We start from the raw sequence: 26076 nt of genomic DNA on the forward strand, positions 1-26076 counted from the left end.
TGAGAGGGACTCACAGCCCTGAGATTGCACTCCATATGTCTTTTCCTGATTCACACATGAGATTTTACTGGGGATAAACCCATCCATAGGACAGCTGGTATGCAGAAAACCCCCTTGACATCCTTGCCTTCTGTGCTGTTGCAGGGTTGCAGTCTGAGCCTGCATCAGGGTGTCTGCAAGCACTGGACTCCTGAGCAAACAGCTCATGTGCTTGGTATAGGTGGCTTGTGGGTAGTATAGGATGAAAATCAAACAAATAAAGCTGCACGGAGGTTGGGGAGCTTTAAGACAGCTAAAGGTTGTGGGGCAGGGGTTCTGGAGTCAGCTAACAAGTGCTTGCTAAGGGGGTGGCACCCTCATACATTTGATAAACAAGGAGAGCTGTGTCTTTTAATCTCTGGGGGTATTTGTCTGGAATCCCCCAAGTATTGATGTGAAAGAGCTGTTCTAGTGAAGATAAGTGATCCTCCAGAATTCAACAAACCTCAGATGCTGATCTGTTACCCCTCACAGTGCTACCTGTTGTACTGTGCCCTGCAGCAGCTGAGAGTCCACAGGGGAGATTCTCACAATGGCACAGCCTGGGCTCACACAGCTTGTTACACAGTACTCCAAGGTTACTCAGACTCCTGGCACATGCTTCAAAGCTTAGTGTCAGTGGATTCCTAGTCATCAGCTAGAATAAAGGGAAAGATGGCAATTAGCACTCAACATCTTCACTGAAGTTCTTACTATCATCTTCACCTGCAAGAAAAAAGCTTTGTCATCCCAGCTATACATGATTAAGTAAAGAGACGACAAGATTTACATCTCCTGTTTTTCTTTCTGAGCATCCCAACTCATTTACCCTGCCACCTTTTCCCTTTAAAATAATATGACAAGCATCTGCAAGAACACAAATGAACTATGCTGGGTTTATGATGCTGTACATGCAAGCTACACCACCTTCATTTCCACCTTCATTGAAATATCAACACAACTGCCAAAACCAAGAGCACTGAATTTAATGATGGTGAAAACCACCCCACATCTTCCCCCAGATGCTAAGAGTTCAGTCTATTCTCACCCAACCTCTCAGTGTCCATTCAGTTCATTTTGTCTTCTAATCAGCTCTGCCTGCCATGCCTCCCTCATCTTCTCCTGGTCCCTTTCTCCCTGACCATATGGTGTTTATTTTGGCTGCAAAAAAACATTGATTTCATTATTCATCCAGAAATCTCATTATAATTTAAAAAAAACAAAAACCAAAACCAACCAAGAGACAACTGACACACCCTTCTACATGATAAAATTAAGGAAGATACCAGGTATCTCCCTTGATTTTACAGTATGGTTGCAGAATGCAAAAATAACAGCTTTTAAAGAACACCATTTCTGAAGCAGTGGGCAGAAGCCACTAATGACAACTGCCAGACCAAAACTGATTCTTAGTAAAACATCAGTCCTTGCTTCAGAGAGATGAATTTTCAGTGTCCTTAACTATATATAAACCATATAATCCTTGTGCCAGGAAATGAAATTGCATTAAGCACAGCCAAATCCCAGTACTATATACCTTAATAATGGTGATTAGTGAAAGATATCCTACACCAAATAACAGCACAGAAAGTGCATACATTATCCACAAATTACTCTGATTCAAAATAATTTCTTTTTCCATTTGCTTTGGAAAACATTTTTGCTCTTTTCCTGGAAGTATTAACAATTCTCCTTTTCAGTAGCCAAAATGGATTTGCTTTTTAATTACTGGCAGGAAAAAAAAAAAAAAAAAAGGCCTCCTCACCACACCCAACCTGGACACAGATCTTACCTTTAAGTTACTTTAGGCACCAGACATTCCTGTCCTATTGCTTCACAGGGAAAAAACAAACTAAACCAAAAAATTACAAAAGTAATAACCTTCAGCAACTGCCATTTATTTTTCTGGCACACAGAAAAGACACGTGGGAACACTGAGATTTCAGAATCAACAGTTACTCAGTAAATCCTGAAGATAAATGTTGGCTTTTGATAAGCACCCTTGGTATATTGGACTTTGGCTATACTCAGATTTCAGGATATTACATCTGGGATTAGATTGAATTAAAGAAATGGCATCAAGTGAACTCATAGCTAACTGAAGTTTTAAAATAATGTTTTGGTTTTTTCTTGAAAATCCTATAAAATTGAATTGCCAGGCTTCAGAAGATGCCACATTAAGTGAATACTTCTGTCTGTAAGGATTTGAAGTTGTTGCTCCAAGTACCTTTAGGGATGGTGATTCAGACAAACATTGTATGTATCCAGCAGCCTTGGCATCTCCATTCCAGAATATGATTCCTTGAACTGAAGAACCATAAAAACTGTACTTACAGAGAAGAAAAATGGAAGATGGGCCACAAATGAGCAATGCTATTTGGTCACTAGCAGAAGGGCAGGATTTGAAGGAGGCAGCCTGGAGTTCAGTCTCAGAAATTTCTTGAGAAAAAGTCCTTGAGCTACCCGAGAGCACAATGGGAATAGAAGATCATAGATTTAAAAAAAAAAATCAGTTTGGAATATAGGGTAAAACAAGTTGTACAGTTGTGCTGTTTGAAGATTAAAATTGAGTTTAGAGCAGAGCAGCAAAGTTCAGCTTCTCTTTTAGCTGACAGGAACAGTTTCACTTACTGTTCCAGCTTTCCTTAACCAGCATAAGATTAAATTCTTCTCAAAAACAGCAGGACTAAAAGCCAAACAAACATTCAAGATCAGGCATTTTAGTAAGGTCTGGAGAAAAGAAAAAAAGAAAAGCAAAATGCCTAATGCCAAGGAATACAAATTCAATTAAGAAAATCAAATGTTCTGTCTTCAGAGATCAAACTCACGCTAGAAGCAAAGACCTAAGAATTTAAATGTGATCTTAAAGTCAGCTGTATTTAAGAATATTAATTAGCCAAAATGCCTACATAGCTTATTGTATTTGGGTGAAAGAGTCCTGTTTAGAACAACACAACTGAGTTGTGTTCTGTTTCTCATAAGCAACTGATTTCTTTTTTCTTGTGCTATCTTCTAAAAAACAAAGATCACACCTGAATACCTGAAGCTGCCTTAGCCTGTTACCAACCAATGACTACTAATACACTATACACTGTTTTTATAATAACTTAAAACACTTAAAACATATTACTACTGAAAATACCCATTTGCTTTCACCATCCAGTTACCTGATATTTTCCACACAAGTTGCATCCAGCTCACCTATCACTTGCAGTAAGTGTGTAAGTTATTCAAACAGCTAACATGCCCAGGATGGACATGCTCACTTGTCTACAAATTACATTTTCTTCAAAACAAAGAGCCTAGAATGAGAGCAAACTTGCAATAAAAAGGCTGCTGATCATGCTTTTTATCCAGCATCCAGTCACCATTCTTGCAGTGAAGAAGAGCAATCTCTGTAACAGCAATTAGATGCTAATTTGTACAATTAAATATTCTATGTGATCCTCTTCACCACGTGTTGTCTTACCCCTTAGGTTGTTCATCAGCATTCAAAGATACTCAGATGGGTGAAAAAGAATTCAGATCATGCCTCAGTGGGAAAGTGAACCTGCTGCAGGCAATCCTGGCAGCACTGGCTGACCTGGGTTCTGGGTCACACAAAATCAAACCCATCTGCAGAGCTCTGGCAGTTTTCAGAAAAGGAAGAGGCTTTCCCCCACCCCTCTTCCTCCACTACATTCTTGTCGAGGAAATAAGAAGGGAGGAGTAGTACTTTTTCTAGAACCATCACACCATGCCCTCTCAGACAAACAGACAACAGTACATTTCAACTTTATTAGAAAAAAAACCCCAAAGTTTATACAAAGCTCTGCATTTTACAGAAAACCAACTCCCCTAAACACAAAGAAATCCAACATTACAAGCTGTAGGCATTTTCTGTTTTCATATATATATATGTACATACACATATATATATGTGTGTGGGTGCACGTGTGTGTGTGTATATATAGTGTGTGGGTTTTTTTTTTTTTGCATGGTTTGAATTATTTTACAAAGTTAACATTTAGTAGAAAAAAAAAAAAGCATCTTTGTTACCATTATTTTCTCATATAAATAACTGTAAGCAGTCCTTCTGCAGATAGATAAAAAACACCTTTTCGTGTCATTCTGTAAAAAACAGACATTACTGAAATGGTATTGATATCTTTCAATTTTTTTTTCAATACCACCATAAAAATATCACCTAGCCCCCAATTCCAAATGCTTGTCCAAGGCATTAGAAGAGAAAGAATGGTAAGAGAGTTCTGGAAAGATCAGTTTTCCAAGCCAACATTCCAGTGGATTATTTTTGCTGGACCTCATACATAGGTGTGAAATGAGCACAAACAGGAGGCCAACCTCTGTCTGTCTGGTTCTTTGCCTGTTGTCAGTGAGACAAATTCCAACAAAGCACCTGGCAATGCCAAGTTGCTGACAGGCTCCCACTTCACCCCTCCTGCCCCACAACAAAGCCACAGACTTTCCTGATGCAATTAAAACATCCACCAGCTCAGCCAATTCTTCACTTTAAGAGGAGCTGTTGTACTAACCATGGCACGGTTAGACAGACAGGAGGTTGTTGAATCATTGGGTGAAAAATTTAACCAGTGGGGAGAAGGCAAAAAAGACAACCAAAAGGGAGAAAATGCTGTAGAAAAGAGCTACTGGAGTGACTCCCAAGGCTCTGGTTTGAAGCAGCAGCAACGGCAGAGAAACACGAACTGCAGTTCTGAACATCCTTTGTGTTTACTGAAGGTGATGGCATGGTCCAAATCAATGAACTGCCAGGTAAAGGATCATTCTTCCTGTCAAGCACCATGATGAGGAGGATGGAGAAGATTTTGAAGGCAATACAAGTGGTAGTGGTGATAAATGAACGTGAAGAACACAGTGATGCAGATTAAATGGAGATTAATGCCACCGAAGATGTTTTAACTACCAGAGATGTTGGCAACAAGAAGAATGGTTAAATGGTTGGTGTTGATAATGGCCAGAATTCATTCATATGTCCATGTAGTCATCATCTTCATCAGTATCACTTTCCAATGAGGACTCCTGGCTTGAGGTCTCTAAGATTTCCAAAGCTGGCTGACAAAGGCTCTCCTTCTTTACATTCGCTGCAGACTGAGCAGACAAAATAGCAGACTGATCCCAAAAAGAGAGAGAGAGAATATATTGCTAAATAGTCAGGATAAACCCATGATCACAAGGGATAAAAGCCAACTGGTTGCTATTCCTTCACATTCAACAGGTCTTACTTCTAGAAAAGATATGGCATCCTAATGTGAAACAGTGTAACAGGCTTCCCCAACTGTAATACTCTGGAAGCTTCCACTAACCTAAAAATTGCAAAGGTTGCACTAGCTCCTTCACCCATTTTTGTAATCCTAATTGCCTCAGAAAAGGAGTAAGGACTAGAATAGTGATGATTTTACCCATGGTCAATATTTCAAGAGTCCTTTAGAACTGGCTCCTGCTGGTAACATCTAGCACTTTCTTCTACTACTTATTTTATCTCTGGTTATGAACTGGGGGCAGGAACCATTGCTCCTTCCATACAAGTTATTTTATTGAGGGGAGAATTAAGATAAAAACAATAATCTAAAAATTACTGTTTCTCTTTTATTACCTTTAATTTTTGCTTGGTCTCTTCTGAAATGCTGCCCTTTGGAGAAAGGAGGGTGGGAGTGGGTGGAGTGACAGTGATCTCAGGTGGAAATTTGGTGACAGATGAAGGTATGAAAAGCTTTGGCATGTTGGGCAGAATGCGAGTTTTAACTCGGGTGCCATCTGTCTTGTTCTGCTGAGTTCCCAAAGTCTGTGAACTGGAGCTGAGTTCAGGCTTGGAACTGGAGGCTGAACAGAAAACAGTAAGAAAAACATGTTAGAAAGCTACTTAGGATGTCAAAGAAGAGGCAACAGTTCATTATTAGGCATATGGCTGGCTCAAAAGGCCTCTCTTCAAGCCTTGCTTTAATTAAGGCTCAGAAACAGAAGAAAGTACCTCAAGATTCTATAATGTCAACTGGAAACCAGAAATAATTGAAAAATCTTACTGGACAGCAGAAACTCAGTCTGACCAAGCATGACAAGTGGCAGTGTAGCACTGAAACACCTACATCTAATGAGGTGGCTGCTCCAAACACCATTTTCCCACATGTTGTTTCAGGTGCAACCATTTTTATCTTTTCATTCTCTAACTGCATCTCCATTCTGTAATGCAACAAAATAAAGCTACTTCACTTTACTTATGAGTCTTAATTTCCTCCACCACAGCACTGCCTCTTTAATCATTGAGATAGCAACTCCTCAACAATTTAAGAAAAATATATGGCAATACCCACTAAAATTTACCCATTACTCTCTTCAAATCCTGCCATAAAAGCCTCCTTGGTGTGCTCACACCACTGCCTGAAACACTGCTTAGCATAATTTCCACATACTTCCCAAGCCTCTCAGCTTGTGGTCTACAACATGAACCTGCTCACACAGGGCTCATCTCATGGAATAAAAGAGGAATCTGGCTCTTCCTTAGGCATTATTACAGTACAAAATAACACATTCACAACAATAACCAGTAGAAGACAATGCTATTACATTAAAAACAGATTTTTTAAAAGAGTTTTTTTGATTTCTTACTAATAAAGCTGCTTCACATGGAACAAAACCTATTTTTTTTAAAGTGACATGGAAGAAAACCCCAGAGTCTACACCTCAGACTGATAATGACAACATTTGTTCATATAAATTTTTTCAGATTATATCTAGTAAAATCCATCTCTTCCAGATTTCTGGAACTGAGATGGCCACTTAAAACACAGCAAAATAAAATGCCAGCTTCCTGATGCTATCCTGAAAACAACCAGGGATAGAATGAACTGCTAAGGGATGTAAAATTGAATTGTATGCTCTCGACTGCACACAAGAATGTAAGAGCTGCTGCAACAGATGAGGCACAGCTTTCCATCAAGGTCAGTGACCATCTCCATGGGCAGCCACTCATTTCAGAGCAGAGTACCAGAAATGTTGCAGTAATCAGACACAGGATAATCTGCCTTTCACTTGTGAAGAAAAATGAGATACCCCAGGCAAGAATATCTAGATTGTGCCTGACTGAAATACCAAGCTTTACCTGTTTTCAATTAAAACACCAACTCCTACTTCTCTTGGGAAAGGGGCAGAGGAGGAATAGAAAGCATTAACTGCTGTAATGCTGGGTTTTACGTTTACTCGGACTGAGTGAGTCAGGTTTTGTGAAAAATGTTTCCTTCTGCTAAATATTCCAATAGTGTAATCCAAAGTATTGCCAATGTGCCTCACGTAAGATTTCAATTTAAAGAAAAAACTCTTATTCAAAGGATGCACAAACTATATAGCATGGTAAGTAAGTCTGGTACTGAGAAGTTATTTAATTGGCCTTGCTGTCATGATATTTAGCATGTGAGTCATGCACCAAAAAGAATAACCATTTGGGACAACAAGACACTTCCCAGGAAGCTGAGACATTGCCAGGAATGGCTCTAAGCTCTGGAATACTTGACTGGAAGGCACACAGAGAAACCGAGGAATATGCATCTCAACGACCCAATCAGCAATCCCTACAGACTCATCTGCAGCTAACCACCCACTTTCAGAATTCTTTGAAGCACAGAAAGCTCCTACCTTGAGTAGAAACATGTCCTGAATTTGTGCTGGTCACTGATTCCACTTGCCAGCAAACAGGCTCTGGCGCTGGTGCAACAGTAGCCATTTTCATCTGCTGACAAAGTCGTGACTCCTGTTGCTGAAATCCAAGCCCCTCCAAAGGCACTTCAAGCTCTTCTTCCTCTTTATTAATGAAAAATAATTCACAGATTAAGAGACATTGTGATCCCTCTCCTAAGCCTCAATGCCCTTTTGCTGTCTAACCAACTGGAAGAATTTTTTTTTTAACCTTTTCTCTATTTTTAAATTCTTAACATGATTGAGTGAAATTAACTATTGGCAAGCTAAGGTGGCAATACCAACTTTTTTATACTTGATGCCATCAATTTACTTCTTAAAAAGAAGTAAGTGTCATTTCAGAGGCGAATTAAAAAAAATCTTGCCTATGGTATTTGTTATCTCTGCACATCTGCAAGAAAAACACACAGCTCTCCTCTGGAGATGTTGAAGGTTGCAGCACCTGCTGCATGCAGAGCAAAATCCATCACTCTTAATGATGAGCCAGCTGTGGCCTGTGGCTCCTCTCTGGTCTGCAACTGCACATCCATGTTACACTGAAGTGAAGCTTACTGGTAAGATTTATTACTGTGAACATCCAGTTACAAGGCCAAATCTGCTTTTCATGAAACCAGTATCAAGTTAAACTAAATGTTCTCTTATCAGTGATGGGTCTGCTGTCCCTCTATAAATACATTAGTCTTAAAATTCCCACCTTCTGCTATTCCAGAACTTGGGATGTTTCAAACTCAGGATGTCTCTCTGTACATTATTTCAAATGTACAATCTCTTTAATATGTACCAGCTGTACATATTAATGTTTTTAGATTAATGCTGTATTACACCAGTTTTCTTACACACTGATCTGCATATTATAGATCACAGGAGCAATTTTAACTGAACTGCTAGGAGCTACTGATGCTCTTTGTGGGATGGGTAGGCTGAAACAGTAGCCTAACCCTCCCAGGCTATGGACACACAAACAAGCTCTTGGACTCTAATAAAAATGAAGACATCCTTCAAAAACAAAGGCCTGCTTAGTCTAATTTGAATCATCTTATATTTACACAGGATAAGGTGTGACAGGCAGCCATCACAAGCCAGCAGATGCAATATATTTTCACATTCTAATCTTGCTCTAGAATTTTTTTAATGTTCATGCTCTAAATTAATTTGGGATTTTGACAGGACGATGTCTTAAGAAGGAATATATATTTCAACTTTTCCTCACTGGAAAAATACTTCCACCCCCTCACGTGTTGAAAACACTTCTCCATCTTCAACAATGTAGATAAGACCTTGGAATTTACCATGGAAATATTCTCCTGTATGAGACTTCCCTTTGCAAAAAAATGCTTAAGACAATATTTCAGCTTAAAAGCTTGGTAAAAGTCAGATTAATACAGTTTGAAAGGCACAACTTTTGTCACTAATCTGATTTTCTAGCATTCTTGAATAATTTGTACCAAAAAAAAAAGTTTACCAAAGGAGCCTCTACGTTCTTTTCATCCACTACTTTTCATTGGTAAAGAAAATAACCTATCATCTAAACTTGTAAGTGAAAGCAAATGTAAGTCTTAGGATAAGTAAGTTTGCTTGTAGAGATTTCTCCAATAGTTCCCAAAAAGGAAAGGTGACACACTACAGCACAGATCACAGGCAGCTTCTGTTCTGTGATGTTCCACTCACTACCAAGCATGAAATGGAAAGGTCTAATGCAGAAGCCTGCAGTTCTCATTCTCAGCACTTACTTGCACATTTCTCTACAGATACCTCAAAATACAGCATTAAAAGTAGGAACAGAATAGTTGCACCTATACATTTATTGCATTAATAGACCAAACCAGGTTAAAAACAACACAGAAGGACTTAACCTACAAGAATCTTGTGTAGGAAAATTCATTATTTCCCTGATGGAGCAGCAGAGGATAGCTGAAGGATCATTTTGTGTATTTGCCTGCCCTTTACACCAGATACACATTTGATTTAACCACATGCTGGAACAGTACAAGAGGCTCCATGCAGAAGAATCAGCCCCAAAGTGGCCTGAAGCCAAGACACACACATCCCATCACAGTGCTGGTGTCTGAGGATAAACTGTAGTCGAACCAGAAGACTCCCACATAGAAATGGCCACAAGACACTTGATCAAAAGATAGAAAGAAACACTGTATCAACATCTGAGGAAGAAAATGGTTATTTCAGAAGATGACCCTACAAGACAGCTAAGAAACCACTTCCTTTTTAACTTAATTCAACACTCCAAACTCAGTCTTAAGTATCGAGGGTAAGTACTCCCAGAATCTTTCTTATCCCCTTATTAACTAAAAATACAAACCTATTAATTTAGCAGATACAATACGATAAACAAATAAGCTGCAAATCCTACAGTCTCAACTATACCACTAACTGAAAACAGTTTTGTATGTTCTCAACTGCTAAATTACATTGGGGACTTATTAGCTCACCATTCAGAAGAGCTCTGATTTGCAATACTGTTTAATGACAAAACTCTACTGCTTATGGTGATTATAATCTTTGTTTAATTATAAGATATATCACTGCTTAAGCTGATTTAATGTGCTTTATTTTAACTAAATTATGCCCCACTGACAAAAGCTCTTTTAAGCAGCCTATTTCTAGGAAGATGCTATGAGACTGTTATCAGTCTGTGTTCTTTTATGAGCAATCAGCATACTCGTAAACATCTCCATCTTCTGTATCATATTTATGTTAGTTTTGAAGATCAAGTTTTATAGTGCAGTAAAATTAGATTTGGTTTGAATAAAATTGTGTCAGTCCTTTTTCATAGAGAAGTGAATGGCAATGAAAAGGCAGGAGTCTGGCACACCAAGTGTGTATTTATTGCTGCCCTTTTGGAAACAACATTTGTTAATATTCTGTTAGGCTGTGTCTTTCTCATGTCTTAGTACATGAGAAATCAAGAACCACTGTCTGTTAATCCCTTACTGTCAGAGGTGTTAAATACACAGTGACTGAATTTTAGTCTTTGACTGGGTCATACACTTTATTCTTTTAGAACTGTACATTTTTTTTTCCTATCAGTCACTTGAGTAGCATTATTTCAAAGTTAAAAATAAAGCTAATGAAAATTAAAAAAAAAAAAAAAAAAAAATAGTGAAAACGATGTGAAGTAGTTCTTTCAGGTGTATATATACAATTTCTATTATTTCTACTCTTATCATAGTGCACGGATACATATTGTATCTTTTTTCATTATAGAGGAGAAGAGTGAGAAGGATAATCAAGAAGAAACACACTGTTAGAATTCCTATTATTTATCTAAAACAGATTTCTGAAGAGAGTATTCTTGATATTTTTCTTGTGGAAGATGCTGTTATAGCCCTGAACATAATGTCCTAGTTTTTCTAATAAAAACTTTCCCCAGGGAGGTAAAGACTCCACTAACTCATGAGCCACAATATTCTGCACAAGTGCAAGAGCATGAGAATATAAGTACAGCACATTCAGAAGGTGTTCAGAAGCTCTGATTTAATATCAGCAAACAAATCTTCTCATAATGCTCAGTACCTTTACTGTCCTGGCACATTTTCAAACATTAGCTAGTTTAAAATAAAACTAGCTTCTGAAGACATAACATGCAACAGTCACTTGTCTCTAGGCTGAAGATGGGACAGGTACTGTACTCTGGAGACCCATTCAGTACTCCCACAACACAACACAACACACAAAAATTAAACACCCAGAGAAAGCACAGATTTGCAACACATATTATTTGTGTTGAAAAGTTCATCTCGAATCAAACTGAATTACAAGCATTTTTTTTTTTCAGCCTTCCCTTCCCCAACAACTGTCTAACACATATAAAACAGCATACACATAGAAAGAGGGACATCATACCTTTCAACATCTCCCTGCTTTAGTGAGGAAGAAACAAGCTGAAAACAATTCAATGCAACAACCTACTCCAGCTTTCCTCTCCAACCTCTTTCCACTTGTTGCCAGGGTAACCAGTGTTTGCAGATGCCTATAGCGGGCGCCTGGGTTCATGACTTCATCACAGTTAATATTCTCTCCCTCAGTCTCTCTTTATACAGAGAAGGCACTATATACATATATTCCCACACTCCAAACATATAGCTTATACAACTCCTGTGGGTGTTCTTATACTGAGACAATTTACTTTGCTATTCTGATATGCAGAAAATGAAAAATAACATGGTCAAAAATATTCACTTAGCAATTTGCAGACGTGGAAAAAGTTTAAAAACAGTGGTACTGTAATGAGTAAAGAGCTGCTGTGGTCTCTCTGGCACTATACTGTACACATAATAATTTGCTTTTGTCATGCTGCCAGGTAGAAGAGAAATTAACATTACAGTGTTATAAAACATTTTATCTGGAATTTAAAAAGATCTTTTAGCCATGCACTAAACCTATTACATGACAACTGAAAGACAAGCCCAGAAAACATGAGCAGCACCTGGAAAAAATGTTTTCCAGTTTCTGGTGGAAGCAGTTTGAAGTATTATAGCACAGATACATTAAAGGATACAAGCAACTTACAGTGCATGCACAAAGCATTATTTCATTATAGGAGAAAGGAAGGAGCTGAGGTTTGAACTCCAGGACAGAAAACTAACACAGTTTCAAAAGCAAATACTTCAGAGAAATGAACAGACAACAGCTTCAAGGGCTCAAGTAAAGCACTTGCACTACTTGCCTTCATCCCTCTGCAAAACACCTTCCCCAGCAGTTCTGTGTTGTCAAGACAAAAAGCCCAAAAATATATTACCATGATTTAGCAAACCTGTACAACCTTGCCTTCCAACAACCTCAGGAGAGCAAGGATTGAATGCAGTGTGCCTGCAGACTCTAGGACATACTTGTTTTACTGGTTCCAGTAACAACTGGTTTACTTGGTATTTCAATGGCTCATTGCAATTGTTCATAGAACTGACTGCTACTTATTTACCACACAAGGTAGACATCATCATTCTATTTTTTTCATAAGAGATGGAAATGAGGCTGATCCTTTGCTCCGTGACAGAGTGGAGTAAATACCTTGCCACATTTCCAAAGAATAGTGTTCACGTAAAAAAAAAAAAAATTAATTTTCTGTATTCCATCTGCCTCACTCTCCGGACTGCTAGGAAATTAATACAGCTTTTTTCCCCATCTAGCAGTTGCAAATGCCATGGAAAGCTTGAACTTGAAGGAGCTCAGATTTTCCTCATACACTGTGCTACCAAGTCAATGGAAAGACTCCACTGGAACACAGGTTGGTTCAGCTGGACACAGCTTGATAAGGATGCTGACCTACAGGAATAGCAGGGGCATCAGCCCTCAAAATGCATTTGCCATGACATTGCTGCACCACAGCAGGCAGTGAGACCACCTCAGCCAGCATGGGATGGGGTAGGTTTACTCAGTACCATTTCCCTTACACGTTCTCTTGCTCTAAATTAATTCCAAATATCCTGCCACAAAATTTATTTCTAAAAAAACCCACTAGCAAATTCATAGCCGTAGAAATAAGTATTTGACTTGAAATGCCAAATTCAGGAAATTACATTCAAAGCTGACACACAAAGCCATGTGTTAAAAAACAAGCGTCAGAGGAGTTCTGGAGGCAAAAAGCTGCAGAACACAAGTTCTGTTGCCCCTTGAAATGAAATAAATTCAAGCAGTCTGGTGAACAGAAGTATGCAGTCTAATAGCATGGCATCCTGCTATTTTTATTGCTAAGGTCCTGAACAGAAAGTCTGCTGTACAATTACATGAGATATATCCCAAACTGCTTCCTAATGTTGAGGTCAGCTGTCAGAGAACAACATTAATGTGAGTAAAACTTCTAAAAGGTGGCTGCTCTGAAAGTGCTCCCTGGAAATAGTACCTGGCCCATATGAATTGCCAAGCTACCAGGTCCCTATAATTGTCACACTGGGGCCTGTCTAACAGCAAAGAGAGTGAGTTCCCATGTCCAAAAACATTCCCTGCTGCTCCTAGAGGTGGCAAAAGCTGGCACACATATTGGTAAAGAAAAGCCTTGGAGTTCGATACTAACTTTGTCTCTCTTTTCAAAACAACACAACCCAAAACTTCAATTAAAAAAAGAAAGATGTATGGACCTAGATAAAAAAGACAAAAGTTTGACATTCAATCACATGACCTTTCAAATGGCATTATAAAACCACAGTTAATTGATATTTCTGTCTTAATATCTGGCTCAGCAAGGGCCCATCATTTGGAGAGCACCACACAGTAGCACCCATGGATAGTAATAGTCACTCATTTGAGATCTATTGCTCTGGAAGCCATACAACTTGCCTCCTCTGTCAGTATTTCATCCTTCTTTGGCCTGACAGCCAGCTAAGCACAATGCAAATTAACAAAAGCAGCTGTTAGAAAAAAATGCCTTGAAAGAATACACTGACACCCCTTAATTTTCTAAGAACTTTTTAAGTAATGCAACACCTGTGCAGCAAGCTTACAACTGCAGACTCTTTTCAGTCTTCATTTGGGCAAGAGTACATGTACATTTTATGCTGCTGGCAGTAATCTAAAACTGGTGCAACTGAAACATCCTGTAACTATACAGCATCATCACCTTGTTTTTTTACATATCTTTTTTTTTTTTTTACACAAGGTCCCCAGAAGATGTGTTCCACTCATGTAATATATCCATAGGCAGTGACTCTTCAGGATTTTCAGAGAGGTTTAAGCACACATGGGGCTAGAGAGCCTCTGGGACCACAAAACTGCCCAGTCTGGACTAAACAGCTGGCCATGTACCTGGGAAGCTGCTGCACTTGTCCTGTTTTCTTACTGATATCATGGGTACATAAAAATGGTAGAAGTTTTGATTTCAAAGGCTTTTCTGCACAGCACTGGGTTGAATAAATCAAACTTCAGAAATCTGAAGGGTAAAGATTAGAAACAGACATTAAGTGTACTGAAAAACTCTTCTGGAATGAATTTGTTGTGATAGCAAAGCAAATTAGTGTACTTCCAAAAGGAAGACGAAAAGACATGACTGACTGGTACTGTCTGAGCAGTAGACAAAAGGGAATTAAGAAGTCATTCATAAACAGGAACCCTCCTGCTGACATTCAGCAGTGAAGTTGTTTTCAGAGTGCACCCATTGTGAAAAATAAAAAGCTGCATGAAAAGCAAGGATCAGACAAGGGGAAGTGAAAATATCAATGCCAGGGAGGCTGAAGCAGCAGCAGATCAGAGAGAACAAATGCAGAGCTAGCAGAAGGCAGCCTGACTGATTGCTCTTAGTGACTCTGCAGTGACTACCAGGGGGACAGGAGCTTCTGCCCCAGGGTGGTACAAAAGGTGTGGGGGGTTCAAGTTTTCAAAGATGAGTTATTAAATCCCTGGAGGAAATCAGCCTTGGGAACTGAGGAAAACAGCTGCTGAAAACCAGGGTAAGGCAACACAGGAAATGAAGGAGAAAGTAATGGCAGTAAGGTGAATACAAGAGAGACAAAACAGAGAGCATGTGCATGTAAGAGTGAAACCTCATGCCAGGCACCTGCAAAATGAAGAGGGCTCACATGGCCCTTGGCCAGCCTAACATTTTCCATGTTTCAGCTTTTTTGAGCTATCTGTTGAGAACAACAATGTTCTCTAAAGCACTATTCTGAATTCAGCAGAGAAAACATGGTAAGATTCTGACTGCAACTAAGAGGATTGAACATTACTATTTCCAGTAATTTAAAGTACCTGAAAGTTTGAACTGAAATCCATAGTTAAAATAGGGCATGGCCAACAGGGCCAAATGCTTTGGGCATTTTGTGTAAGCAGAAAAGCTTTCAGTACTCTGAATTACAGGCTCTTTAAATCAATGTTTTGCCTTTACAAATTTAAAACAAGCAAACTCAGAAGCCAACATTAAGTTGCCTCAACCTTCTGAGAACTTGGTATCAACTTAAGGTAATGTATCTGTTGTTAAAATAAACCAAGCCTTCCCTAAGACTTCTGGGAAAGATGTTCTTTACACCTAGAAGTACTCTTCTGGTTCTAACAGCTAGTTAAAAGCCAATAGGCTGAACATTATTACTGAATTATTAAGACTTCTCACTTCAAAACTCTCCTTATTTTGAGCACTTGACTTGTAGGAAATCTGCTGCTGCTTACACACACTTTAAACAATTTAATCTCATTGCTCTTACAATAGTGCTACTTACCCTTCCACACAACTGTCCTCACTTATGCTTCTGAAAGTTCTACAAGTTGAAATACATTTACACTTCTACTTGCCCTGTGCCTAAGTAAAAGACATCTGAAATTACAGCAGGGAATTCACCTGGCTTAGGGAGAGCAACTTCCCTGCACACTACAGGATATTGCAGAGGATACTGAAGAAGGTTGGTGCTGGTCTCTTCTCACAGGTCATTAGTGATAGAAGAAGAGGGCATGGATTCAAGCTGCAACAGGGTAGGTTTAGACTGGACATTAGGAAAAAATTTTTCAAAGAAGAGTGGTCAGACACTGGTACAGGCTCTCCAGGGAGGTGGTTGAGTCACCATGCCTGGATGTGTTTAAGAGTTGTTTAGATGTGGTGTTGGGGAATATGGTTTTGAGGAGAACTTTGTAGAGTAGGGATGATGGCTGGACTCAGTGATCCCAAGGGTCTTTTCCAACCTGAAGGATTCTATGATTCTACAGAAAGAGTTGTCTTCCTTAGCTCTGAATTTCTAAGTTTGGACAGTTTATATCATAACAGCTATATGACAATGTTTGTTTTTATTTCAAAATGTTTAGCCCTTAAGTGTACAAAAAATAAAGGGGGAGAGGGGAGTGTTAATCTTCTACTCTGATTTTATATTCCAGTTTGGTAAGTAGCTGGCTTTAGCAAAACACATAACATTAAATAATTCCAAGTATAAAAACCTTCTTTTGGTATAAAACTCAAATGTGAATTCTATCCTTTTTGTACCCTCTAAGAATGATTACTAGAGTGAGGACAATGAAGAAGAAGAAAATGCCAAGATATTTTAGCAATTTAGAACAGTGTAATACTGAACAGTATGACAGGCTGGAGAGGGTTTATCTTGTCCTATTTTAGCTTCCCCAGAAAAAAATTTTATGCTGAGCCACAAAGATTAACAGTTCCATGTACATTTATGCCTAAATGTAGGAAGCACTCATGCTAAAACTACCACTATCATCCCTCTGCTGCTGGACCTCATCACGCTGTACTCTGTACCAGTTACTCATGCACTTCACAGAATCTCACTACAATATTTATGTAAGAAATTAGTGGCAACATTGCTTGGAAAACCATTCCTTTTTCTGGGTGAAGTCACAGAAGATGACAGCAGATAATACTTTCACATGAACAACTAGAAACTGGAGGAGGTCACGAGACAAAAAAGATGAAGAAAACAGATTAAAAATGGGAGGAGTTCTTATAGAAACAGAGCTAATGGAAGGCAGATAGAAACAGTTATAATAGAATTATAAATAATTCTTTTTAGAGGAGGTGGATGCAGAGGTAGCTGGATTTAAAAGAAAAGAAAAAGAAAGGACACAGCAGTAATTGGTATGTCTCAGAGCTAGAGAAATGACCTGTCAGGCAGGTCTGAGAGCCAGAAAACCAGATGCAACATGTGCATTCAGCACAAGAATGAGAGCTCTGCAGAGAGAGCCTCTTGATCTTCAGACACAGATCCAGAGGTGTAATTCTGGCAGCTAACCCTTCCATCTCCCTCAACCAAGACAATGTATAGAAAGCATGAAAGAAGAAAGAACAATATGGAATTTTAGAACCCTGACAAAGCCTAGGAAGTCAAAAGATTGAAATAAATGTTCCCATCACTGCAACACATCTTGGGAAATTGCAGAGAGGAGAGCATGTCAGAAATGCTTATGAGGTTTGTTTGAAAACCAGGAGTTCTTATCTGCATCATCATTCCTATCAGTTTCCTTAGTAATTCTACAGCAACTTCACATAGGATTCCTATTTTCCTCCCTTGTTGTACAGGCACAACCTGAATTACTCCCTGTTGAACAATCCTGCTGATATATTTTATGATACCACACAACTCCAATCTTCAATTTCATAAGGATAACAACAAGTGTGGTTTACACATTGATGAAGCTATTCCTTCCTTATCATTCCTCTTTCCTTTCTTCCTCTCCCAAGACAATCTCACCCTGGATTTGCGAAAAAGGAAAATTAGCTCATTATAACACATCTGCTGATATTGATGTTCAACTCCAATTTTGGCCTGTACTCAGATTAGCAAATTGGGAAAATTTATTTCTCCCTCATTTGCTCTTTGTTGCTGATGAATTCAGAAAATTATGATGTTCAGTTGCCACGGCTGACTACACAGGGAAAGAAATGAAATACCAGGAGTATATAGATCAAAATTTCAGAAAAATCACAATACCAGCTCCATCCAGACTAGATCAGAGTCTATTAATTATTACTTAATATTATGCAACATTTTATCTTACAAATCTGGGCACTATTTCCACTGTATCCTCATCCATCATTTTCCACAATACCTGTATGTAAATGGTTCTGTAATAACCATGTTACAGAATGTAATCTGGGTTCCTATGAACTTGCCTATGGCATTTTGTGAATACTGTTAGGGATCAAGCTTGTGAACAGATGGAGTGAGCAAAACTCATCAGCAGATGCTTTTTCAGACAGAGTTCCTGCAAAGGTTGCAAGAAAGTACAGGCTATGGCAGGTGCTCCACCACCTTAACATGTGCAGTGTCCCACAAAGAAGCTTCCAAGTCTGAAATTGGGTCTAATCTTATTTCATTCCCAAAAGTGGTTCAGTACTGCCCTGCTCAGTGATTTTGACTACTGCTAACAAGCAATTCTGCCATGAAAGCAGTAAAGAAAAAGCATTCTCATTTACTTCTTTCCTCATCTACAGAAACTGTATAAAACCAAGTATATAACACAGTTCTAATCAAATCACACAATCGTGCTGGAGAATAAATAACATTTGTTCTGTTTCTTCTTCTTTTCTGTCTTCTAACCTTGCATATAACCATACTAGGGCTATAAATAATATATTCCAACACTCCAGTCCCACCAGATGCTTCTTTTCTCAAATGCAAAAAGTACTGGTGATTATACACTAACTTCATGAACCATGCAGAAGCTTGGAATTTTCACAGTGTTATATAACTCCACACACATATACAGGGCAGCAAGAGCTATGGAGCTAATTATGCTAATTAGATACTTGTAAGTCAGATGTTGCCTGTCCACTAGTTTGTTTCAATTACAATCACTTCCAACTGTTTTAAAGATTTATGGTATTTTAAAGAACCAGATCCTTAACTCCCTGAAGAAAATAAATGTTTTTTGCTACTAGAGACTTAAATTCTCTATTTAAATCACACGCCTACTTTCAGACTGCTGTTCCATGATTTTAGATCTAAGTTACACAGATAGTGGTCACTCTGAAAAATATGTATTAAGTAGATATGTCCAGTTCAGGACCAAGACAAAAATCTCTGTTTCTGTAGCCTTTTCAATGTAGTCTAGTGATCAGAAAATGGGCCAGAATCAGAACTCTTGGCACTGACTCACTATGTGGCCTTGGCAAACCTATTAGAGAGGGCTAAAACCTTCTGTCTCCCTGAGACTTACCACGTGCTAAATCACTCATGCTGGGGGCAGACTCTGCATTTTGACTCCGGGGATGCTCAGTGTCCCTGTGTGACTCCTGTGATGGAGGTACTGAAGATGCTGAGGAGGAGGAGGATGAAGAGGAAGAGGCTGGTTTGGCTTTGGAATGCAGATCGTTCAGTCTCAGGAGATTTTCAGGAGTCATGGTGTCAGGATTTGCTGGGGCAGGATGCAGTGTGGCTGGCACTACTGGGAAGAAGCTCTCTCTGTTGTCCTTTGTGTGCTTTGGGGTTGTGGGTGCTTCTCCTGTGGACTGCAGAAAACAGAAAAGGCAGGCAGACAGTGAGAAAATCCATGCCAGTAATACGACCTTCTTCAGTGACAGATGCAGGCAGAACAACATTTTGTAGACAGAAAACTCCAAATATAAAAACTAACCACTATTATAAAGCCATTTTTCTCTTTTACAGATTCTTTTCTCCTTTCTTTATGGTCTATTTATCAAACTAGCACTTGAATGCTTAATCATATTCACATTTACAGTGCTTTATTTAACAAATCCCTCACAACATAACATATTTTCCTGAACTGCACTATTATACATGATTTACAAACCCTGGTGAACAGACACATTTCCTTCATTTGAAAATATATTTACAAACCCTTGACCTGAACAAACAGATCTGCAGTGCTTTAAGAGAATTTACAAATTACTAAAAGAAATTATTCTTACTGAATAATGTGAGAAGAAATGGAGAAAGCAGAAAAACTTATTTGCTTGCAAAATAAGTGAGCAGCCTAGTACCAAATCATAATTTACCAGCAACTGCAGAATTGAGTAACACTGATGCACAACTTGGAACATTGGTCTGGAAGATCTGTCCTTTTGCAGAAGTAGCAGTGGCAATAAGAGGGATGCTTTTGTTTACACCCTGACCAAAGAATTTAATCCAGTGCTGTTAATTATACAGAAGGAATGCAGAAGGGTGACAAATTCAAAGAAGGGAACTAAAGTACTCATAAAACTGGTATCTTCTCTTCAACTTTTACCAGCAATCACATAAAGTATTCTTGTCTGTGAGGCCACAGAATGCATTTATTTCATGTTCTTTACAGTCTTCACTTAATGAAAACTTACTGGACTTTAAGAGATGTGGCTGAATGAAATCCTGAACTGTTTAGTTCTGTCTCATACCTCTACCATAAAGAAAAACTCATTTTAACCATAGTGACAGAGTACGAGTGTTTGAAATACAAATAAAGAGTTCTGCTGTAAAACACAAAATCAAATTGGGCCCAAATGTCCTAGAAAACCAAAGATGTATTACTATGCCAAAAAAGTCAGCAGCAACTCACTCAGAGAACAGACTAAGTTTCAGCTGGAGAAATTACATATTTAAAATTCAAAGGCGGAAAGCACACAAGTACATTTAAAAAAAAATAATTAGTGGTATATATTTTTAAAGTTCCTGAACTTGATTAATCAAAGCATACAATTAAAACCTGCCAGATCCTATGTGCACACAAAAAATAAAATATAGCAGCTACATTTGCAAAAATTACCATACCACTAAACCATAGAACACCAGGTTAAAAGGACCCTGAGGATCATTTGGTCTGTAAAAGAGGAAGGCTTTCTTATACATTGCAGCTGATCAAGCACACAGAGAGAAAGGCTGACACTGAAACTACCCTTAATGGCATCCAGAGATGGAATGAGATTCAAAGTTAATTTCTCTCAAAATGAAGAATGTAGTATCAGGGACAAGAAAAATAAATCAGTTTTTATTTTGAATTGGTTTCTCCAGATGAAGCTGTGCTTTGGGCAAGACTGTTTTGGGTTCTGATTTTCTTTTTTTTGGCAGAGAATCAATCTGCCTCACAGAGACAGTAACGTTTTATTTGAGCAAAAGAATAAAACTGAAGCTAACATGATGTTTCTATCTCAGTAAAACCATGACTAAAAATCCTAATCTGTAGTCAAATATTGCAGCCTTATGCCAAAGAAGAGTTCTGTATTCATGGTTTTAAAGAGAGCTTTCTAGAGGGAACCTGGAGAAGAGATGCCTATGGCTTCTACAAACAAGACAGATTATTTCCAACGCCATGAAACAGACTTTGGAAAGAGCTCTCAATTACTTTCTTTTCTCAAAAGAAGGGGTGGGGGTAGAAGAAAAAGGAGAAGAAAGATATCTTTAAAATAAGAGTCAAAGCATGAAAAAAACACCACTGTTGGCTACTGTTTATTCTGTTGCTCACGTGGCCCCAAGAACAGGGATTTAAACCTACTTTGTACGTTTTGCTGGACCCAGAAACTGAAGAAAATCCAAAAATTGTAAAAGCAGAAAGCTAAAGGGAATACCACAGCAAGGCACACATTTTTTTCTGTAAAAATATTTAGGTTTTAGAGTAAAGACAGGAATTCCAGCACCTCTGACTAGTAAGTGATGGTATTGACAAAACCCTGATTAGGGCAATGTCACTGACTACACTGCTCAGGATTTCCTGGGTCACATTTCATCCTTCTGCAGGTGACAGCCCCCAGGAAACCAGTACTTTGTAACAACACATTTGAAAAAGAAGCCCAGAAAAAACTCATAACTGGAAGTCTTGAATTTGCCAGAAACCTTTTTATGTTCATCTTTTTCTACTGCTATAGCAGCAGTAAAGCACAATAAAGATTATTTTCCATGAACACATAGTAGGAAACTGAGAAGCAGCGACAATCCTTTACCAGTGATTTATGTGGTTTCTCATCAGGAGATTTTTTTTCAGTTTTTACTTTGTTGTGGAACAAAGTCACAACTACTGAAATTCTCCTTCCCCCCTCACTGTGCTCAGCACTGAAATTACAAAATGGCTTTAGTCACCAAGAGGAAATGAATCTTTTCTTACATTGATGAGGATGCTACTCACAGAACAAGTACATAAAACTAAAATAAGATGAAAACTCTTTTATCTGCTTTCTTCATGTTTTTCATTGTAATTGCAGGTTCATCCTCAATTCAATACAAGATTGGACTTTCTTCTGGATTTTTAAAAACAAAATGAAGCATTGAAGAGCATGCAGTGCTCCTTTTGTCTTGACTGCTACATTAACAAAGTGGATGGAAGAAGCATTTAAGGTTTGTTAATATCCAAATGACATGTCAGAGATGGTGAAAAAAACAGCCCATTAGCTCCATAAATACCAACTATCTTATTTCTTCTTGATAAAATGGTCTTTGTTATGAAGTCTATATGAAGTTGAAATTTAAATGAATGATTAGCATGCATGTTTGCTTGAATCATGACTACTACTGACTTACAGAGAGGTCCAAATCAGTCTCCTTATGCTAAAACCCTGACTATTTCAGCATACTCCTTAATAAGCTCATTCAGCTTCATGAAGACTATGAACAAATCCTTCCCATGTTGAAAGCTGATGTGGAAAAAAAAACCTAAAAAAAAAAACCCAAAAAACCAACCAACAAACAAAAAAACAATAACAAAAAAAGCCAAACCAAACCAAACAAACAAAAAAAGAAAATGCAGGAAAGCATCTCTGGGATAGCTTCCCACCAAGAAAAGTAATGGGAAAAGTACAGTTTTCACAGACATCATAAACTATCTGCAAGTCATAAGCCAGACTACCTGACCAAGGGTTTATTTTTACCTTATTCATTGTTCTATTCAAACATTTTGAAAAACAAAGACATGCTACAGGAACCTTACTGATACCACTTCTGGAATGTTTCACTGCTCTAGGGCTGTGGGTAAAAGTAATAACCAAATGTTCCAAAGAAAGGGACAGTGACAGTCTTCCTAACAGAAGTTTCCTAATGAAAGATGCTGGTACTGCAACTGCTACATAACATTTCCTTGTTGATTTTTAAAATAATTTCCATGGCTGAATTTAGCATCCTAGTGCTCTGAAACCACCAAAAAAAAGAGGTGTACCTTTTTAAAGGAATACCAGCACATGGAAGCTGTCACATAAACTGTCTGAACAATACACTGGCCACATTCCACAACATTAACACTCCAACTTCTGTTCAATATTGTGTTTTAATTAAACTGTGCATATTCTTTTTTTTTTTTTTCTCTCCATCTCTCTGCAGCAGCATTTGAAAGAAATCACCTTTGGAAGTCTTCCTCAAGTCATGCTAGAACTAGCAGCAATATTCATGATCTAGGTTCTGAAGCACCTTTTATTTATTAAGTCTATAGTTTTTTATATATATATTTTTATATATTTATGTTTATATAAATGATTGAACTGCACTCTAGCCCAATAAAATCCTCCATTTACACAAATACATGCATGTGCTTAATGTCCTGCTCTGCACAAGCAGCCATGTAACAGTAATGCTTCCATATACAAAACATTATTGGGCCAAAAGAGACAAAGCATTAGGATGAAAAACATTAATAAACAAAGTAAAATGTAAAAAGTGACTTTTCTTTCCTTCATGTTCACTTAATGATTGCTTTCTGCAGGAGACAGAAGGAGGAGAGCTGTTAATTATATCAAGAATACACCTCCAGGATAGAGTGAGAGGGGGATGCCATGGCAACTGGCAAATGCAACAGGGAACAAAATGGTCACCCTTTGGTAGGAGTGAGACCAGGAAAGAGCTCGGCCTTTTTTTCCTCCTTATCCCCACCTCCTCCTTCCTTGTCATCTTTGCAGCATTAACAAAGCATGCAGACAACTCAGGAAAAACAACTTTCTCTGTAAGCAGTCTCTGACGTCTTGATGTGCAGGAAGAAAAGATGAAAATTAGCAGCATGTGGGTGGAACAAAAAGGGGAGGAAAATACATGAGGTAGAACCAGAGATGATAATTTTCTAATTATTTAATATTTTACTTATCTCCTCCCATCCTCAGCAAAGTGCCTTTACAAAAGGCTTTTAGCTGTTTCTTGAAAAAAGCAGCTTGGTGGTTTGTTGTTCTGTGGTTTGGTGTTTGGTTTTTTGTTTTTTTTTAAAGTGAGAATTCTAGAAGATGATGCTCTAGGCATCAAACAAGTCACACTCAAGTCTTCTGCTTGAAGAAAAAAGCCTGGAAGACCATACCACTGCAGTGCTGACTGCATTCCACAGCAGAAGGGAAACATCCACTGAAGTGCCCTCTAGCTTTGCACACAGGCAGAAATTTTTCCTATTCATGTTAACTGTAAAGTCCAACAGAGAGATTGTAATATCACCAGACTGATGCTTTAAGTGAATCTGAGCATTTTTGAGTCTGTGTGTGGTTTCAGCTGCAGACCCCATAAGGCAAACCCAGAACCTTTGATCCCCAAAAATTCTTCAGTATGAGACCACAGCTTTGGACAACTCAACACCAGGACTGGGAAGAGGGAAATGCTGGTGAAAGGAGGAAAGAAGACCTCAGTTACCTGTTTGGGAACTCAAGAAGAGCAGTAACAGCAGCCCTGGAACAGTGTCTTTCCTCAACAAATGCTGCTTTTTTATTACAGAAGCAGCACAACTTCCTAAGCTCAGGGATGGGGCTGGCAGCCTGCCAGGAGCCTGCAAGGCAGAGCTGATTTGCATAACCTGGATGTGCCTTTGTGGTTCTAATAAAATTTACTTGTTTTGATTCTGGTGGCAGCTTCTTCATAAAGCATCAGGTTTAATTAGAGCTGACTATGAAAACTGCTGAAGAGTTTTGACTGCAAGTTTAGAAAGGGAAAGGAGGAAAGCACCCAGATTTTGGCATCAACCAGTGGGAGAAGGTGGTCATGGAATGACCATGTGGAAGAGGTGAGTGAAGGTTATGTGGAAAAGGTGAGTGAAGCTCGAGGGTGAAAGGGAGGATCTGATCAGTCCCAACAGTGCAGGGAGAGCTCGAGGTTTGGCAGCTGGAGCAGGAAAGGGTGGTTGAAATTTTCTTTTTTCTCCCTCACTGTTCAGGGATGGAGTTGGTCCCAGAGCAAGGATTTCTTGGCTAAGGCAGCAGTGAGTCTTAAATAGCTCAGCAATGTTGAAACAGTCCCTTCTCATGACATTTATACTACACTATACTGTGAGGAGCCCACAGAAATTTCAGCCACTACAACACTACCCATTACTGGGGCTTTCTACATCCAGTCCCACGTTCTCAAGGGTCACAACACAGGACTAGGGAGACTTAGTGGCATTTTGGAACTTTGCCTTTGAACACTCTTTTATCTTTAGAGATGACAATACCAGCCCTTTGTGCACTGTGGATGCCTATGATGTTTTAAGCTATCTGGTTTACATAAATTCAGTTCTCAGGATTGGTGATAACTGTATATCCTAACACACAATCATGAAGCTTTGCCTGTCCTCTTTAGGCCACCTCTCATGACAGTTTCATCACTGGTGAAAGCTGTAATTTTAGTACTAAGGAATTCAATATTAAGTCCACAGTAATAAAAATATCTTTTCAAATTGCAAGTCAAGAAAAAAGACAGATGTGTTCTTAGACTGAAGTATCTCCTCATTCATTAATAGGATATTCTGTGCACTGTGAAGCTTCATCCTAGCTTGTGCTGCAGTAACTTTCCCATGACACGTCCTTACCAGTACCACAGACATCATCATTATGTGTAAAATGAAGACCTTTAACATAACCAATTTTAGGCAGACAGTGGAAAGGCTTATTAGAAATTTTCTAATTATCTAGAAGCCACACAACTGCTTTCTGCCAGAACGTCCCTTCCTTGGTCTTTAGGACCACACATTTAACTGCAATGCTGTGTCAAGGTCAAAGTACTTTGCCTCTTAATCTTTCATTCTCCCTCAACAAGGCCTCCTTGGTATTCCATT

The 26076-nt window shown here is 38.6% G+C and overlaps 1 protein-coding gene across 1 annotated transcript in view; it reads right to left on the reverse strand.

Annotated features, from left to right (window-relative positions):
• Window positions 1-3776: 3776 nt before the first annotated feature.
• Window positions 3777-26076, reverse strand: part of CABIN1 (calcineurin binding protein 1) — a 105003-nt gene continuing 82703 nt past the window's right edge. Inside the window, exons 34-37 of the mRNA XM_071763301.1 lie at window positions 19321-19612; window positions 7663-7827; window positions 5630-5856; window positions 3777-5145 (exon numbers count right to left, since the gene is read on the reverse strand). Of these exons, the coding sequence (XP_071619402.1) occupies window positions 5002-5145; window positions 5630-5856; window positions 7663-7827; window positions 19321-19612 (828 nt within the window). The 3' untranslated portion in view covers window positions 3777-5001. The remainder of the gene's footprint in view (window positions 5146-5629; window positions 5857-7662; window positions 7828-19320; window positions 19613-26076) is intronic.

This window comes from Heliangelus exortis, chromosome 19 (assembly GCF_036169615.1).
Source record: "Heliangelus exortis chromosome 19, bHelExo1.hap1, whole genome shotgun sequence".
Taxonomy (NCBI): domain Eukaryota; kingdom Metazoa; phylum Chordata; class Aves; order Apodiformes; family Trochilidae; genus Heliangelus; species Heliangelus exortis.